We start from the raw sequence: 19,389 nt of genomic DNA, 5'->3' as shown, positions 1-19,389 counted from the left end.
TTGTGTAATCCTCAACTGTTATTAAATTTAAATAATGTTAATTACATAAAAATTTTATTATAGTGCTAGAAGTAAAAATTTTTCTTTAAAAAAATTTTTTTAATGTTTCTCTATTTTTAAGGGGGGTGGGTGAGAAGGGGCAGAGAAAAGGAGACAGAGGATCCTGAGTCGGCTCCACCCTGGCAGCAGAGAGCCCGATGTAGGGACTGAACTCACGAACCTAGAGATATGACCAGAGCTGAAGTTGAAGGCTTAACTGACTGAGCCACCCAGGCACCCCTAAAATTTCTCATTTTGTCACTAGGTAGATTCATTCCTCTCCCTAAACTACCACCTCATTTACTATAGGGATTTAGTGTTCACTTGCAAATCATAGAAAGTAATACATAATTGTCTAATACAGTAACCCCACCAAACCCTCCTACTCATATATCTCCTGTCCAAAAATGTAGAAATCCATTATTCACCCAACCTTGAATCTTTCAAATTGGTTTACTCTAGGTGAAAAAAGATGATCTATGTGTTTCTGTACACTTGAATAAACACAGAAATCAAGCAAAATGAGTTATATTTGCACTTTACTATCCTGGAAGGTATCTTATGATCTGGTCCCAACCTATCTTTCCAGCTTTATTTCCAACGATATCCTCTCCTCTATTCACATAAATTGTTCCTCACTTTTCTCAGTTTCCTCTACTGGAAATTCCCTTCCCCACCCATTTCCTCTTATTCAAACTTTACCCCTTCTTCAAGGCCTAGTATTAATGCTATCTACTTTGCATACATGCAGACTTCCTGATCCGTAATATCAAAATTAATCTCTCCCTTCTCCATGAAGCTACTGTACTTTCTCTGAACTTCTGCTTTATATAGAGTTCATTGTGTACAGATGACTATCTGTTTGGCTCAGCTGAGAGCTTTTTTGTAGGCAGGGGAGTATCTTTTATCTTTCTATCCACCACGTGCATATTGTAGATGTTTGGAAGAATGTTTGCTGAATGCAAACTACCTTGCACACAGAACGACTGTTTTGGTCTGAGTTTTCACTGTAACTTATCTGCACTTGGACTATTAAGGCAGTCTTTGGTTGATCTCCTCAACCTGTAGTCTTGTCTCCTTCCAGTTTATTTTCCATGCTACTACTACAATGATCTCTCTAAGACAAAAAGCTAATCATGTCACTTTACAATTTTAAAACTTTTATATTGTTTCCCACCATCTAAAGGACAAAGTCCAGTTTCTAAATATGCCATACAAGGCCCATCTTGATCTGGCCCCAGTTTACTTCTCTAAAACTTTCTACCATAATTCCTGCAGATGTCTGTCCCTGTATACCTAACTTCCCACAACTATCAGGATATCAAACTCTCACCAATCCCTTTGCATGTACTGTCTGTATCCTGGCCCACCATTCTTTATGCCTCATCTCAGGGGAAGTATAAAATGGCAGTTAAGTGAACTATATCTGTGTTTAAATCCTGGATTGTCCATTGCTTGGAGAGTAATCTTGGATGAGTTAAACTTTGCAAGTACAGCTGAAGGAAGATTAGAAAGGTGTCTGGCCTCACCATTCTCCCCTTAGTCTCTTTGCAAAACCACTCTATTCATATGCTTTGGTGGGTAACTCTGGCATTTTGTGTAAAATACAAAACTAAGAGCCAGTATTAGACTGTAAGCCCTAGGGTTCCTTGTAGGTAGATGTAATTAGTCAAGTTCCAGATTGAAAAACAGATAAGCTTTAACCTTGTTTTCCTAGCTCCTTATTCACTATATATTAAAATGTGATGTAATAATACATAGAAATTTTAAACCCTTGTCTGCAATGGTGGTCCATGTCAGCAAGGATGCACATTTAACATATTTTCATATATTGCTTGCCTCATATACCTGCGGTGAAATATCTGCTCAGATCTTTTGTCCATTTCTTAAATTGGTTTGTTTTCTTATTGTTGAGTTTTCAGAATTCTTTATATATTCTGGATATAAGTCTTTTATTAGATATATAATTTGCAACTATTGCTTCCCAGTCTGTGGCTTGTCTTTTCATCCCTTAAAAGCATCTTTTTCAAAGCCAAAATTTTTAATTTTGATATAGTCCAATTTATTAGTGCACTTCACGTCTTTTTGTATCTAAAACTCATTAACATAACCAAGTCCATAAAGATATTCTCCTACGTTTTCTTTTAGGAGCTTAATAGTTTTACTTTTAAGCCCATGATCCTTTTTTTTTTTCTTTTTAAAGTAAGCTTCACACCCATTGTGGAGCTCAACGTGGGGCTTGAACTCATGACCCTAAGATCAAGAGTTAGATGCTTAACTGAGCCACCCAGGAGCCCCAGTGTCAATGATCCATTTTGAGTTAATTTTTGTATACAGTGTGAGGTAGGTATCAATGTTCATTTTTTTTGCACATAGACTTTCAGTTGCTCTAACACCATTTGTTAAAAAGATTATCATTTCTCAATCAAACTGTCTTTGTACTTTTGTCAAATTATCAGTTGACTATATATGAGTCTCTTTCTGGGCTCTGTATTCCGTTCCATTGATACCTCTCTGTATCCATTAGCCATCTATTTTTTTCCTCTGTAAGATTTAATAGATATGTAATGTTCTAGAGGGTTATAACCAGCATATATTTAAGTATCCCTAGTTCAAGGTATCATAGCTCCAAATAACAATTGCTTTCTGTTCTAAGAATCTGAAACAGAAAGGTAACAGCAACATCAAAAAGCGAACTGAACAGAACCTGGCGGATCTGAAGATGTGAAGCGGAACAAGAATGTTGTAACAGGCAATAATACCCTAAGGCTAGGCAACTGCTCTGCCTGGAAACAGAGTTTTCAACCTTAAACAACCCAGATGAGGTGAATCCTTTGGCATAACCTATTTCCATGTCAGATTCATAGCTTTGTAAGGGGTTCAATTGTTTGTATTTTGTTTTAACCTGGCTTAGGTGCCAGATATTAATCAAAAATTCAGCAGCCACAGTGTTCTAAAAAAGAACCATTCACAGGTACATACAGTATGAACTTACAGACATTCTTCAAATGTTACTCTAGAAACTTTTAGCCAAAACAAAGCAAAATTAATTTTCTCATACAGAAACATTCCTTTTATGCTTTTTTGTTGGAATAAAGAGTATTTTATCAGTATTTTGTGAAAATTATGTTAATAGGAGCCTTTCCACATTATAAAAGGCTCTCTATTATCTTAAGACTTTAAGACTCCAGGAATCAAAGTGATGCAGACATCCTTCCATCCTAGAGCCACAGCACAAAAGACCCAAAGCAGTGGTGCTGCAATCCTACCATCCTTAGGTTGCAACCCCCTCTGGAGGCCAGGTTGTTAGGCGCTTCATTTTTGTTGCAGGCTGGGCTTACGTACTGTAACAGGTGTTATGTCCCCTTGTTCCTACTTAAATTGTTGCTATTCACTGGCACAGCTTAGAAGCAAAGCTAGCTAGGTTAGAAGAAAGGACTCTCATTTTGTCTCTCTAGAAGAGCATAACCTTGTCTTCTGCAGACATCCGAGCCTAACATTGTAAGAGACAGATAATCTAGATCCAGACTTGCTTTTTAACCTTATTTACTTGTATTCACCTATGCTCCCAACATACAGGAAAAGGTTAAGTGATATGTGTATTTTCATCACTGATTCATTTGCTACAAAAACTACGAGCAAAACCTTTAAATATTGGCTAAAATGTAAACACATTTTGTTCCAAAATTCTTTCCATACTACCCAGCAGAGGTTAAAACAATAAAATGCAGAAAGCATAATTTTTAAAACTCCACTGGAATACTGGTAAATCGTACCTGAGAATATAATAATGAACATAACGCCAAACAATTAAGGCTGGCTAATAACTTTGCAATGTTATCCTGGTCTTCAATTTCTGGGCTACTCTCTAGAAGCATCAGGATCAGACATTCTTCCCTTCTATCACACTAAATGTACTTTCACAGGTCAGCTACATATCCTTTTTTCTAGGTGACTGGGCAAGTACATACCTAGTACATCTAAAACCAAGTCTCACCACACAGCAGCAGGATATAAAATAAAAGGACTACAACACTCTAGCCTTTGTATGAGCCCTACATGATATCTTTCTAAACTCTTGGAAGCCAAGCCAAGGGGTTTTCTTTTTAACTCCCTTTAACAAAGACTGTCTTTAAGATATTTCATGTTACTGTCAGTCTTGTGAACAAATAAGCATATCTGGAAAATTTCTATTAATTTGTAATGATTAATAAGACTAAAAAAGTAAGTGCTTATCTAAAAGGAAGAAAAATTATCAGGAAGTCATTATATAATTTTTGAAGTTAAGAAAACATCCTTTTTCACAGAACCAAGAAAATCAAATATGCAGCAAAGAACAAGTCTAATTTCCTATCTGTTAAGAGAGAGTGTATGTGTGTGTGTGTGTATAAGTGAAAATACAAATTAAAGAGAAAGGATTTGGTACTTAAGCTCATATGCCAATTAATCTACCTTTAACCACAAGAAAAGTGCTTTTCAGTAGGAAGAGAGACCTACCCATGATCATGTAATAAATTTGAGACTGTTTAAATAAGATAATTCTTTAAAGAAGCAGCTAAGTCAATACCATAAATTTGAAAACAGAAAGCAGACTAGTTGACATGACAAAATTAGCAGTTAGCAATAGCAGGAAAATGCATTAAGGATCTTTAAAATAAAGGAAAAATTTAAGTGAGTGAAAGTAACAAATCAAATATAAAATAATATTAAAAATCTAGTAAGCTACTTGTGTACTTCAAAATAATAATGGAAATCCTATTTATAACATTCACATAGGTGCATTTAGTTTTTACTTATTTTTTTAATGTTTATTTATTTTTTTATTTGATAGAGAACACAAGCATGGGAAGGGGCAGAGAGAGAGGGATAAAGGATATAAAGTGGGCTCTGCACTGACAGCAGCAAGCCCGATGTGGGGCTCGAACTCACAAACCACAAGAATATGACCTGAGCCGAAGTCGGATGCTCAACTAACTGACCCATCCTGGTGCCCCCATGTAGGTGTATTTAAATAGTAAACACATTGAAATCAACATGAATACACATATATATTGAATGAACTAATAATACACAGAGTGTAGCAATATCTAAACAATAAGACTAAGGAGAGAAGAGGGATCAAATATTACTAACATATCAAAGTTGGCAAAAAGGTAGGAAAGAACTGTAATGAATTCTGTGAGATTCCTCTCCAAAGTAGGTCATTACCAAATAATTTATATTGTGTCTACTTTTCAAAAGACAAGCTTAAATAAAGGCAAAGATTCAATAAGGTGAACAAGAGAGAACAAAATCCACTCATTTAGATTAATGTTGATGAAACACTAAGGCAATCGTTCTTAAAAAAAGTTATAGAACTTGTAGAAAACTGATTTTGGCTGGCAGAACGGACCCTCTTACTTTATCTTCCTAGAATAGAGTGACCTTGTCTTCTACAAACATCTGAGCCTAGCACTGAAAAAAGACAAATAATCTGGATCCAAACTTAATTTTTAACCTTATTTACCTTTATTCACCAATGCTCCCAACATTTAGGAAAAGGTTACATAACATGTATATTTTCAACACTAATTATTTGGCTACAAAAACTATGAGAAAATCACATGCTAGACTTGCTGAATGATTTTTTCTTTGTTTTGTGTTTTTGTTTTTTGAGGGGGGTGGGTCCTACCACATGCATTTTGTAAAAGCCAAACAAAGTTTAAAAATTTGTCTTTAGGTTATTCGAATACGCACTCTTGGTAGGCATGGAGGGAGTTATTTAATTTAATTAATTATTAATTAATTAAAGTTTATTTACTTAGAGAAAGAGAGAGAGAGCATCAGTCGGGGAGGAGAGAGAGAGGGAGAGTAAGAATCCCAAGCAGGTTTGCACTGGCAGCGCAGAGCCCAATGTGGGGTTCGACCTCATGAACCATGGTATCATGACCTAAGCCAAAACCAAAAGTCAAAGGCTCGACCTACTGAGCCACCAAGGCACCCCTGGAGGGAGTTATTTTAAATAGTGTGGTCTGTAAAGATGTTTGTTTGAGCAAAGAACTGCACGAAGAGAAGGAATGGTTACTAAGACTATCTTAGAGAGGAAACTTTCAAGCTGAGGTAACCCAGAGTGCACAGGCCTGAAAAAGGAATGAGCTTGGCATGTCTGTGAAACAGCAAGAAGGACAGTATGCTGCCTTTGAAGTGAGCCACTAGAGTAAGGTAAATAGCCTGGCCAAAGTGTGTAAGAAAGCCGAGGGTGTGAGGACCAGAGCACAGAGTACAGGGGTTGCCTTTGTCAGAAAGAAGCATAGAAATTCCGATGCAGATGGGTAGATTGGTGGCGGGCAAATGAGGACTTTCTCTCACTGGTTCATTTTCCATAATGAAATAAGAAGCAAGGGGATCAGCCAAAAGTGAGAAGAGTAGTGAAGCTGTTGGGTGTCAATAATGAATATGATTCTCCTCTAGGAACAACAAGAAAACCAACTAAGAAACCTATTAAAAACAATGAAGCAGCTATTCATTTCCTCTCTGCCTACATCCCCATATTAGGGAATCTACCCTACTCCTAGCCCTGGAAGAAATAGCCTTATTCTATCAGTTAGGTTCAGGTTCTGCTACACTTAATAGAAACTCCAATAACGTGACTTAGATAACTTGAAGGTTCTTTTATCCCACACAGAAAAACTCCAGAGATAGGCAATCCAAGTTGGAATTGTGGTTCCATGAGGATTTTAAGGCCCCAGGCTCTTTCAATTTCTCTGTTTTGCTAAGGCTAGCCCCCTCCCTCTTTCCTTTAGAAAAGACTGCCTGAGAGTCAGATACACTTCTGTTTCATTTCATCAGCAAGAATTCGGTCACAAGGCCTTGCCTGGCTACAAAGAAGTATGGTGAATGTCATCTGATGAGGCGGTCAAGAGTCCATCTAAATATTTGGGTTCTCATTACTAAATAAGTAGGGTAGTGGAAGATGGAGGGACATAACATCTCTGTCACACCTGCATATCTCATGGCTTTCTAAGAGCCCCTCCACCATCACTGTCCCCACCAATGACATAACTCAATGGATGGCTAACCCAAGCCAAGGCAGTAAGATTCTCTCTCTGGAAAGTCAGGCTTTGGGACACAGAAATCTAAGCAATTACTTCGGAAGGGCTGAACTGCAGGAGACAACAGGCAAGAGCCCTACTGAGAAAACACAAGATTGTAGAAGAGAACAAATGAACAGACAAAAGGGAGTTGAGAACGCAGAAGGAGAGAAACATAAGTTTGTGACAACAGCCATTCCTGTCAGGCCTGTATGCAATTCTTTTATTTGGATTCTGTGCAACTCTTCTATTCTTTTATGCAGAAATCCCTTTAGTTTATTTATATGTAAAATCACTTTATAGAAAAATATGAGTTTTTGAGTAGGTTTCTATTCCCCACAACCAAAGGATCCTTAAGATAGCTAATAAAAAAATTATGATTTAATATTATGTGCACATGAAGTATTTCTGTATCTTTGGTGAAACTTGTGGAAGATACTCATCATGTTCTTCTGCACCCCTTTTGGACAGATGGGTAAGACAGAATTTCCTTTCGAATTTTGTATTTTTTAAAAAGCATATAATAATTAGAAATTGATATCCTTCTTTTTTAAATTCAGATAATGGCAGTTAAGTAATGTTTGTCTTTTTCTGTCCTACCAGGAAGACAATGACTAGATTTATTACACAATTACAAGTATTTGTAGCAATTCCTGGTTAGAGGACAAAGCCTGGAGGAGATTTCATTATTGTTTCTAAGCATTTACTGCTCTACCTTGTAAAACGTTTCTATTTCACCAGAGCCACCAGGCTTGGCCACATCACTTGTTCTCACCAACAAAATGGTGAGGTGATAGATGCCACATCTAAGTAGAAGCTTTAAGAGTTAGCATATGATTCCATCGTCCCTCTTTTTCCTCTGCCGTGCCTCTCGGCCAGAGGCTTTTCCTTCATCCTGGACCCTTCAATGTAAGTGATATGCAGCAGATCCACAGATCATGCCAGGATGTAGCCAGAACAAAAGAACAAACATTAGTTTTAACCCACTGAGATTTTGGGATTGTTTGTTATCATAGCATAACCTAACTTAAGCTGACTAATAAAAGAAGCAATTCAGTGTGTTTATGGGCAGGACACTGAGGTAGATCAGAAAGGACAAAAGGACAAAAATGTCTGAGAGGACCACTAGGGACATCCAGGATTCCTGTCTCAATACCTATCACCACCACTCAGCCAGTTATCTAAGCCACAAGCCTAGGAGTCATCTGGAATATATCTTTCTCCTTTGGGTCTCCTGTATCCAAATCTTTTGCTTCCTTATCATCTAAATCCATCCCCATAGATACTACTTTAGTGGATTAACGCTTATTACCTCTTCCTTGGACTAATAATCTACTAATGTGTCTTTGTGTTTTGATCTCCTTCTTCCAGCCCATCCCCTACACTTATATAGAATAATATTTCTAACATGATGTCATACCTTTGCTAGAAACATTCGATGTGAGAGTTTCACTTCAGCTGGACACAAGTAAGCTGGCCCCGGCCAACTGTTCTCTGGGCTCTGGAGGGGCTGTCCGACCATTAACAGGTTCAAGCACCAGCTTTGCCACTTTCTACACACAAATCACTTAACCTCTTTAAGTGCAGTGGTTTTTGTTTGTTTGTTTTTGTAAAATGGGAATCATAATACAGACTATATCTTGCAGCTTTGTTGTAGAGGTTAAATTCGAGAAATAAATTGATTTGGCAAATCAGTGGTCTGGTCACACTGTAGAACAAGAAATATTTGTGGAATAACAGAACGATTCTCTGGCTCCAGCACCTATGAACACTTCACAGCCCTTATCTGTTCATACAGCTGTCTCTACTAGACACTAAGCAACTTGTGAAGAAACTTGGACTTACTAATCTGAGCATCCTGGGACCTAGCACAGTGCTTGGTACAAAGGAGAAACTCAAAATAATGTGCAAAAGTGAAGCCATACCTGAAAGGTGGTAAAATTTCTGAACACTTTGGGGGGAAAGGATACAAAGAGTAAAACTAGAGAAAAAAAAGACGAGAGGAAAAAATAAAATCACTAACTCTAAGTTTCCCTCAGGCCCTTGTGCAACTTCATGTGTTTTTAACTTTGTGCTAAACAAAGATCTTTGCATCTTGAGTGGCCTCTTTCTTCTGTATTTTGCCAATTTAACTGATAGGTGAATTCACAATGTATAGACAAAGAAAGTAGTAAAGCAATGAATTTCACAACTCTTCAATGTGACTAGATTTGTTCCAGGGTAGAGAATACTTCCTCAAATGCTTGAATAACTTAAGAAATGTTTTTCTGCACATAATCTCAACGCTACATTTCAAATGTACAACTCCGTTCTCCAAAAACAAGTGATACTACCAGATCAATAGAATGTAACTCTCAAGCATAATACAAATCAATACATTCTAAAGAGATGCAAATGCTTTTTCTCCATTTTGACAGGAGAATCTTCCCCATGTGGGCATTTCACTGCTTCCTGTTTGAAATCTAATTGTAAAAACAGTAGGGTTGTCAAATTTCTGAAGTATATAATTGAAGTTCAAGGATTTCGTTTGTTTGTTTGTTTGTTTGTTTTATTTTGAAGGTGATTCCTTGGATATGGATTAAGGTTCTCAATGAACTAACTGGGCATTTTAAAAGTGTTTTTTTTAGTTCAAACAGCCCAAGAAACAGTTTTGTTCAAAATATCCAAAAATCCTTGCTATAAAGACCCAAACAGAAGAAAAGTAGAAGCTTGCCAGAAATGCCAAATGATGGTATGGTTTACATTATAATTTTTACTATTCCAAAATTTTAAATGTAACAGATAAAGGCAGTAAAATAAACCATCTAGTCTACATTGGGGTATTATACAACACTAATTTCAAGGATTAGACTTAATGCTAAAATGTTATTTCTTTCCAATAGTGGCTCCAAAAAATGGTTTATCTTTCTAGCATTAGGGTATAATTTATGAAATTGATGATGTTTGTCCATTCTTGATCTACAAAAATGGCAATTGGACATTCAACTCTTTTTTTCAATGTTAATTTATTTTTGAGAGAGAGAGAGAGACAGAGTGTGAGTGGGGAGAGGGGCAGAGAGAGAGAGAGAGAGAGAGAGAGAGAGAGAGAGTGAGAGAGAGACAGAATCCCATCAGCACAGAGCTTGATGCAGGGCTCAAACCCACGAGCCATGAGATCATGACCTGAGCAGAAGTCGGACGCTTAACCGACTGAGCCACCCTAGTGCCCCACATTCAACTATTTTTTGACCTGGTATTTTGAACTTTCCCAGAAATATATATTGCCTACCTAACATCCATAATAATTTGTAGACACGTCTATTAGGGCACTCATACTAAATTGTAATTAATTGTTTATAATTGCACTCATATACTATATTTTGAACATGTGCCTTTATTTTCATGTTCCTGGAGTCTAGCACTGTCTGGCACATAGCAGTTCTTGCAGCATCTGGCTACAACAGTAACATATGTTTGAGAGTAGAATGACTGCTTAGGAAAGAACATATACAAAATAAAAAGCAAGTTCTAGTACAAGTTAGCATGCAAACTTCATTAAAATTGGGACTGCTCCATAGCTTAGTCATCTGCTATTCTATACCAAAGAGATAATACCTGCAAATTTTCTTTATTCAGAGACCAAGTTACCCACGGTATATATCTCGCATTTCTTTCTCTTCCTCTTTTTATTTTATTTTATTTTATTTTTCAACGTTTTTTATTTATTTGGGGGACAGAGAAAGACAGAGCATGAACAGGGGAGGGCCAGAGAGAGAGGGAGACACAGAATCGGAAACAGGCTCCAGGCTCCGAGCCATCAGCCCAGAGCCTGACGCGGGGCTCGAACTCACGGACCGTGAGATCGTGACCTGGCTGAAGTCGGACGCTTAACCGACTGCGCCACCCAGGCGCCCCACTCTTCCTCTTTTTAAATGTCTGCTTCAGTAGACATCTCAGAGCAAACGAAGGTAAATAGAAGCAGAAATGGTCTAAATGGTTAATGCAGTCCTTGCTTGTAAATGTTCTGTTGAACAGAAGAGGGGGACTTCTCAGAGATGATGATTCTAATGGTTAAAAAAGGGTTGTTAAAAGGTCTGCGGATTTCAATCTGTTATTGTATTATCTTTTAAAATTTGTACTATAATTTAAAAATGCATACTATCTTCTAAATGTTTGAAATTTAAATTTGGTATTATCTTTTTGAATCTGGACTTCCTGTGACTGATCATATTGAGACTCAGATCCCCAAGGCTGAGAGAAAGCTCACAAATGTTTTTGAGAAGCTAGAAACAATGGGAAGTTAAGAAATCCTAGTAACATATGTCAAACCCAACAAAGAGAGACTGGAGAGGCTACAATTGGCACCATCTAATTTGGGTGTTCACCCAGGCCTCGGGGAGTATACTCAGGAGGTATTTACGACTATATTACCCCTTGCCTCGTAACTTAAAGTTCAATCCAACTCATTAGGTCTTCCATCCCAACTTCAATATCCGTATCTAAATTCCTGGTACTATCATAAGAATGATATTTCATATTCAGTCAACCTAACATCAGTCATAACTAAAACACAAATACGACTTAACTTTACCAATAAGAGAGTTGTTTTAAGACAAAGGTCAACTAAATATCATGGGTCAACAGAACACAGCTGATCAAACCAGAACCTGTTCAAACATCAAAACTAACACCACTCTGGTTAACCTTGAAATATTTCTATCAAATGTTTAATGATTATAATTTGAGGGTATGTGTCAGTATTTTTTTGATTCATATTTCAATGTAATGAAAATAATTTAGAAGAGTAATCACAGTATAATTACATTTGATAGAAATTACACAAAGACAGAATTTCTATAATGATTATAATCATCACAACAAACCAACGATTTCTAACTATTTGGTCTGCTTGTTACGTCTGATTTTATCCTTTGGTCTTTTATTATGAATCCCTACACGGATGCTAAAAAATAGGGCAGACAGCTGAATTTGGTTTATAGGATTAACTTGCAGCAGTTGAGCTCCACCTACAGGCAAAAAAATAATTCTTTACAATCAACTTTAAAATAGGACGTTCCAAAAGACCAGCGCCAATTAAGCCCAAACTTAAAATTAACCTTAGGTGCTCAGTAGAATAACCTGGAGTGCTTTTTTTTTTATTATTATTTATTTTATTTTATTTATTATTTTTTTTTCCTAGAGTGCTTTTTTAACCTTAGGATGCCGTACCAAAATTTCTGACAGACTTAGTCAGGGGTGGGGCCTATTCTTAGGTGACCTCAATGTACTGAAAAGGTTGAAAAACAGTGATTTAAATCTTTACCAGCACATATCTTTTTAAAACATCAGAAATACTTAAATATCATATTTTATTCCTTATAAAATTATTTCAGTCCCAGTATATTGACCCTTTTATTTTTTTAACATAACACTAACTTGAGAGTTAAACTATAGTGAAGCTGCTATAACTAACTAATAATTTTGGACTTTTTTTGTACGCAAAATAAGTGTTCATGAGACAAATGTGGAAATTTCTAAGTAAGAGTGAAAAACTGTATTTTCCCTTTGAAATCCTGTACTGTCTTCTCTATCCTGACCTCCTTATTTTTCTTTTATTTCTCTTTGAGGGCAGGAGAGGTAAGATGAAGGAGGGAGAGAAGAGGATGTCAATATTGAAAATCTGGGGGAAGAGGGGAACAGTTAAAAATAGATGTTTTGGTGTTTTCACTATTTATTAAGGCAAATTTTGCCAAATAAGCTTTATTTAGTACTTAAAGAAAAGTCAGCTCTGCTAAATTATAAGTTATATTAATTACAGGGTGTATAAATATTGCAACTTGTATTAAAGCCAGTAAGACAGAATTGAGGACTTAAGCACTTAAGCATAACAACTATTTGTTTCATCTGTTAAAAATTCAAAATGCATTTTTTGTCACATTATAAGCCTAACCTGTACCATATTCATAGTTCTTAAAAATTAGAAAATGCATGTTTTGAATGAAAATGAGAGAGAAAAAGCATCCTTGATTGTATGTATAATCTGACTTAAGGTTACAGACTTGATATGATATATAAGCTCATATATGATCACTAAAACATTGTCAATAGTTGCCCAATGTTAATCTACTATATTTAAGTACGATTTCTGAATATAAGGGTTTATTACCATCAGTGGAGATTGCTGACAATTACTTTTCAGGTTACATGAAGGAAAAAATTGAGGAACCGAAGCAGTGCCAATAGGGAAATGCCTTTTATTTTTAAGTTTTTCTATATGAAGTGGAGAAACATAGCAGAAAAATAAGAATGTTGCTGGGGTTCCTGGGAGGCTCAGTCAGCTAAGCATCCAACTCTTGGTTTTGGCTCAGGTCATGATCTCACAGTGCTATGAGTTCCAGCCCCACGTCGGGCTCTGTGCTGACAGTGTGGAGCCTGCTTGGGATTCTCTCTTTCTCTCTCTCTCTCTGCCCCTCCCCTGCTCACTCTCTCTGTCTCTCTCTCAAAATAAATACACTTAAAAAAAAATAAGAATGTTGTTTATATGTAGTTACACCCATCTTATCCCCAAATGTAGGTGATCCAAAGAAAACATTTTTAAGGCAGTATTATTTAAAATGTATACCATAAAGTTGAATAATAAAATCACAAAGGAGAGTTTTTCAGTTAAGTTGAATTTCAGAATATAGTGTTGAGTCACAAAATTTAACAACTCTTCGCTATCAGACATTTGCTGAAATTTCTTTTCTGACAGAGATTAGGAGGGGTATATGGTATAAATCAGAGTTGAAAAGATACTTAAGAATTTTTTCAGGCCCGCACACTTTCATAACCAGTTGTGACATATTTTACTCACCTAAATCTAAGGACTTGGCTTTTCATTCTATGTTACTCTACTGCTTGCATTGGTATTAGACAAACACGGCCTTCCGCATCTAACTAATATATTGCTTGCCCCACATATAGAAATTTGTAGGGGCTTTTAAAGAAGAGATTAGAGAGAAAATGAAGAGGAATTTGACTCGAGGGACCATTGCTGTAAGTACTTTAAAACTGTATGTTAGGTCCCCAAACAGGCTAACACACAACTGGCATATCTATCAAACATTATGAAAATAGTGTTCTGAAAAAGAAGTGGAAGAGAGGACTCAATACTAATTTAGAGTGAAGGAGAGAAAGACAACTGACACCAGGAAGCACCATAACTGACTCACCTGCGGGTAACCAACTTCTTCACTTCTCCCTCTCCAGTGGACTTCACATTTGCACCGGTGTCCTTTTTTAATTTTTTTGCAATCCTTTCTCTCATCAGGTTCTTCCCATCACCATCAATATATTCATCATGCTCTGCACCTTCATATTCTCCATCCTGTAGAAATTGAAATGCAGCATTTGCTAGACATCCCACATCCCCTCACACCACCAGAGATCCATCTCCGACTCTCCACATTGCATTCTAAGCCAGTTTTGTTTTTTTATTTTAAATTAGTAAGGACTTGAAGCATTTGCTACAGGCGGGAATACCTGTATGGTCTGCTGTAGGCCAACTACATCAGTATGGGATACCTGAGTAAGGAGTGTTTGCTCCTTTCAAACACAGCCCCTCTGTGCAGCACAGGCCGTGCTCCCTCTGTATCACCCAGGATATTGTGTTGTCGACATTCCTGTTCTTTCCCAGGGGAAATGTAACTTCTGCAGGCAGTTGGCCAGCATACCGACCTCAACCAGAGATTAATTCAAGTAGATGAGGAGAAGGTGGAGAAGCTTAGATTTCTTACTATAATTGAAGTCACAGCAATTACTCCCCTTCTCAGAATCCTCCAGGGGACCCTCAACTCACTCAGGACCCTGTACAGTCTGTACTCCCTGACACAATCTCTTACAACTCCAGGCCGGCAACACCAGTCAGCTTTAGCGCTGGCGTTCTCTCCATTCAGAAACACCCAAATTCTATGCACCTGCACTGCTTGCTCTTACACCTCCTTTAGGTCTTTTTTATAATCAGCTTTAATAGCCAATACAATTAATAAAGATCGTTATAGTCTTGAACGAGAATCTTCTGAATTGTGTACATTAAGGAATACTGCTATAAATGACTGATCTAAGCATTTTCCCATACGCTGTGTAGGATGCCCTCGCATCAACATTTAAACTTTTGTTTAAAACACTTTTTTTTATGTTTACATATTTTTGAAAGAGTGAGAGACAGACTGTGAGCAGAGAAGGGGCAGAGAGGGAGACACAGAATCTGAAGCAGGATCCAAGTTCTGAGCTGTCAGAACAGAGCCCGACGCGGGGCTCAAACTCACGAACCGTGAGATCATGACCTAAGCCGAAGTCGGACACTTAACCGACTGAGCCACCCAGGCACCCCAACATTTAAACTTTTAACACAATGAAATAAAATCAATGACATCTGAATTTTGAGTATTCTAGTAGTGAGAGGGAGAAAAATGGGCTAGAAATTCATATACGTATGATTTCAGTTTGTAGGGAAATACACATCTGCATGCACACTTGGAAGGAAATACTTCAATCAAAATAAATGATTTACTTTTCAGATCTTTAAAATTTTGTTAATTGTTCAAACTATATTTATAGTAAGATTAATACTCACATTAGCTGAATCTCCTGCTGCATCACCTTTTTCGCTACAAAAAAATGAAAGCAAGTAAAGTTTACCTTCAAAATGAAACTAATAAAATTATGCACTAATCAAAATTTAGAATATTTTGCTGGGATTAACAGTTCAAAACATAGGAATTTCAGAATGGCATTGTAGAGCAAACAGAAACATTCTAAAAGAGATTCATTTTTACAAATAGAATAATAAGTATGCCCGATTAGCACATATACAAATTCACTAGAATTAACAGAAAAAAAGCAAATAACAACCAATAGTGATATTTTTATGAACAGAGGAGTTGAGAAAACAATTTCTTCCATTGGCTTGACATATTCTGGCTGAAAAGGCCAAATCCTTAAACTACCAGGATATTAAGAAACGATTTTTTTGAAATAGAATTTTGTAACACAAGCTAAATTCAGTACAATAGTGTTTTAATCCCCATTTGAGACATTGTCCCAATATCATGTGCAGTTGTATTTAACAGTAATACATCCTCCCTTCTCAGAGAGAAGCAACAAAGATAGAGAGTTTTCTGTTAACTCCTAAAATATGTCAGAAAAAAATACTCAATGAATTGGTCTAAAATACAGTGACTTCACAAAACTTTTCAACTCTGATTTGTCTACTCATCATACCAACTGGTACAAAATGCTTCAAAGCAACTTCAAATTAAACATTAAACTTAAAAAAAAAAAAAGCAAACAGTTTCCTATTCAAACTATCCCAAGATTTAAAAGTTTAGCACTTAATTTTAAATTTAATTAGTTCAACAGAGATAGATAGTAATATGAGTGTAAGAGGCCAGTGTGCTTCCCTCCATTATGCTAGAACCTCTACTATCTCCATCACCAAAATGCTTTTGTTTTTTATCTGAGTGGAAAAAACTGGATTTAAGAGAACAGAGCATTTTGTCACAAAAGCAGCGAGAAAATATCTGAGCCAGAAAATAAGGATTTGAGATCACATTGGTAGCATACTAACCTTCCAACAGCTGGCACAGAACTGAGATGGGGATCATCCTTAAGCAAGTCATGACTACTTTTGCTTTTTCCCTTCATGCTCTAGGAAGAAATATATGATATAATCATAAGTGAGGAAGAAATAAAATAGTCTTCCAAAAGGGCAAGTTAACAAATTTACATAAAATCTAGTACCGCTGTAATGTGGCTAGCAAAAGATATATGTTCCTGAAATTTTCAGCATAAATTAAAGCTTTATAAGTAAGAAGCTAACTCTTGCATTGGCAGAAAATATTATTTTAAAAACACCTTTTCTTCCAAAAAATGATACATCCTTCAAAATAAGTTACCACAGAACTGCATATATACATGTATTGTTTCTCTGAAGAACCCGATCACATTCTCTGACCTTTAGCACAGAACCAGAGTTAATAGTTGAAAAATAAAGATCTCATAGGCCACTTAATCTAGTCTCTCACCCAAAGCAGGAATCTCCTTGACATCACTGCTGACTAGTTAACCAGTATCTCAACACCTGAAAGGAGCTTACAACCACACCACACACACACACACACACACACACACACACACACACACACACACACATATACACACACACACACATACCCCACCCTTTTTAAATTCTTCTAGTCTTCTCTTCTTGGACAGTTCTCTTTCTAATTGGAGGGGAAAAAATCCACGTGTAATTTCTAACCATCCAACCAGTGCTAGTTTTACCTTCTAGAACTAAAACAAACTACAAGCAATGTCTGCTATTAGGTATAGTGAATAGACTACAGTTTAAATACAAAGAGATTGGTAGGTATAATAATGACCCCCTACAGATGTCCACACCCTAGTCCTCAAAGCCTGTGAATATGTTACCTGACATGGCAAAAGGGACTTTGTGGATAAATTAAGGATTCTGAGATGGGGAGATTATCCTGGTTTATCAGAGTACATCCAATGTTATCACAAGAGTCCTTACAAGTGAAAGAGGGAGGCAGCAGAGTCCATCCCATAATGATAAAGCATGAGAAAGACTCTACGGGCTATTGTTGGCTTTGAAGCTAGAGGAAGCGCCACAAGCCAAGGAATGCAAATGAGCTCTAAAGGTGGAAAAGTGAAGGGAAGAGATTCTTCCCAGAACCTCCAGAAGGAAGGAAGCCCTGCCAATACCCCAGTATGTAGCCCAGGGAAACCTGTTTTGGACCTGTGACCCCAGAAATGTACCATATAAAATCTGTTTTGCTTCAGACCACTAAATTGATAGTCATTAGTTACAGCAGAAATATGAGATGAATACAAATATATTAACATCTTTTTAAAACTAGTTAAGTATAAACAACTAGGACAAGTAAAGTTTAATACAATTTAATCAGGCCAGAACAGTTTGTAAATTAGACTGTTCAACATTTCTGACAACTTCTGTGCAAAAGGCCTGGCAGCAGTCTTCATGCTGTGTGTACCCCCAGATCCAAGCTTTTGGGAGACTTTAATTTCTTGGAATAAATGAGAATAGGACAAAGCATTCGTATTTTATTCTCAAAAGTGGTATATTTGTCCATCCATGTAACTTTTTGTGGGTGAGAAAAAGAGTCTTTTTATAACTTGGGATTTGAGGTAAAAATGTTAGCATATCTTGCAGTGAGAGAAATGCTATGTGTATCACTGTGAATGTGGCACAGTTTACTATTTTTTAAATCTAGCTATTGAGATACCTTTATAATGAAACTACCACTTAACTTGCCTCACTGAAAACTGCTTGTTTGATTGTAGACTTTCACATGAAAAATATTTTCTGACATCTGTTTTTAAATTAGACACAAAGATTTGGGAGTAAACTTTAAACCAGTACGGACAGTTGAATAAAACTATTATTTAAGAAAGCAAAACAAAGGCAGGGATCCTCCAGATAAAAACTCTCCAAATGTTTGAAGCCTAGGACCACATTTTCACTTAGTTTTTACATCTTCAAAGTATATCCAGCTCGTCAAGCATTCTCCATGTGCAATGGTTTTTGGCTTCATCCCCATCCTCCGCAAGATCCTCCCTTCCTCTGAATGCATCTGGTTTGTCAGTATCCTTCTTAAATGTGTTCTGAACTGAACAAAATGCTGCAAATGTGATCCCCCGAAATGCAAAGAATGTTAAATTCCTTATTCAGAGACCTTACTCTTCATAATTCAACTAGGACTTATGGCCTATAAAGTCTTATACCTATTCAGCTGATTGCATTAAGTTCAAGTACAGAATTTACATGTACTCCTATTCCACTTTAACTTCCTAGTTCAAATAATCATGCACAGGTTGACAACAAAGCAATCTTTGGGCAGAAGTATTCAATCTGACTATAATATCTCCCAGATCACATTTCCTCGTGTTGTCCACAAGACTCTGACAGTATGCTTTCCAGAACTCAAGATATGTTATTATGGCATCCTCCTATCATGCAATCCTATCAAAAAGGAAATGAAGTCAGTCTGGCAAGTCACTTAACTAGAGTCTCAGTTTCCTCATCTATAAAGGAAGGAAGTTGGACTAGATCCCTTTGAGCTGTAAAATTCTATTATTCTAAAAGAGATTTTATCAGGTAGTAGAAAGATACTGAAATAAATAATGAAGGAAAGCTAACCCATGTGGGAGAGGTACTTTGTCAGGAATAAATGAGTGGGGTGAAGTTGTCTCTGTAATCCCACACTGATAATCCATAAAC

General features: G+C 36.8%; 1 protein-coding gene across 1 annotated transcript in view; it reads right to left on the bottom strand.

Moving 5' to 3' along the window:
* Positions 1-19,389, bottom strand: part of CWC27 (CWC27 spliceosome associated cyclophilin) — a 197,962-nt gene that overhangs the window by 150,602 nt on the left and 27,971 nt on the right. The window contains exons 8-10 of the mRNA XM_043591183.1: positions 16,696-16,775; positions 15,703-15,736; positions 14,300-14,454 (exon numbers count right to left, since the gene is read on the bottom strand). Coding sequence (XP_043447118.1) covers positions 14,300-14,454; positions 15,703-15,736; positions 16,696-16,775 — 269 coding nt within the window. The remainder of the gene's footprint in view (positions 1-14,299; positions 14,455-15,702; positions 15,737-16,695; positions 16,776-19,389) is intronic.

Source organism: Prionailurus bengalensis, chromosome A1 (assembly GCF_016509475.1).
Source record: "Prionailurus bengalensis isolate Pbe53 chromosome A1, Fcat_Pben_1.1_paternal_pri, whole genome shotgun sequence".
Lineage (NCBI taxonomy): Eukaryota > Metazoa > Chordata > Mammalia > Carnivora > Felidae > Prionailurus > Prionailurus bengalensis.
The sequence above is the reverse complement of the archived record's forward strand: the minus strand, read 5'-3'. Positions and strand labels throughout refer to the sequence as shown.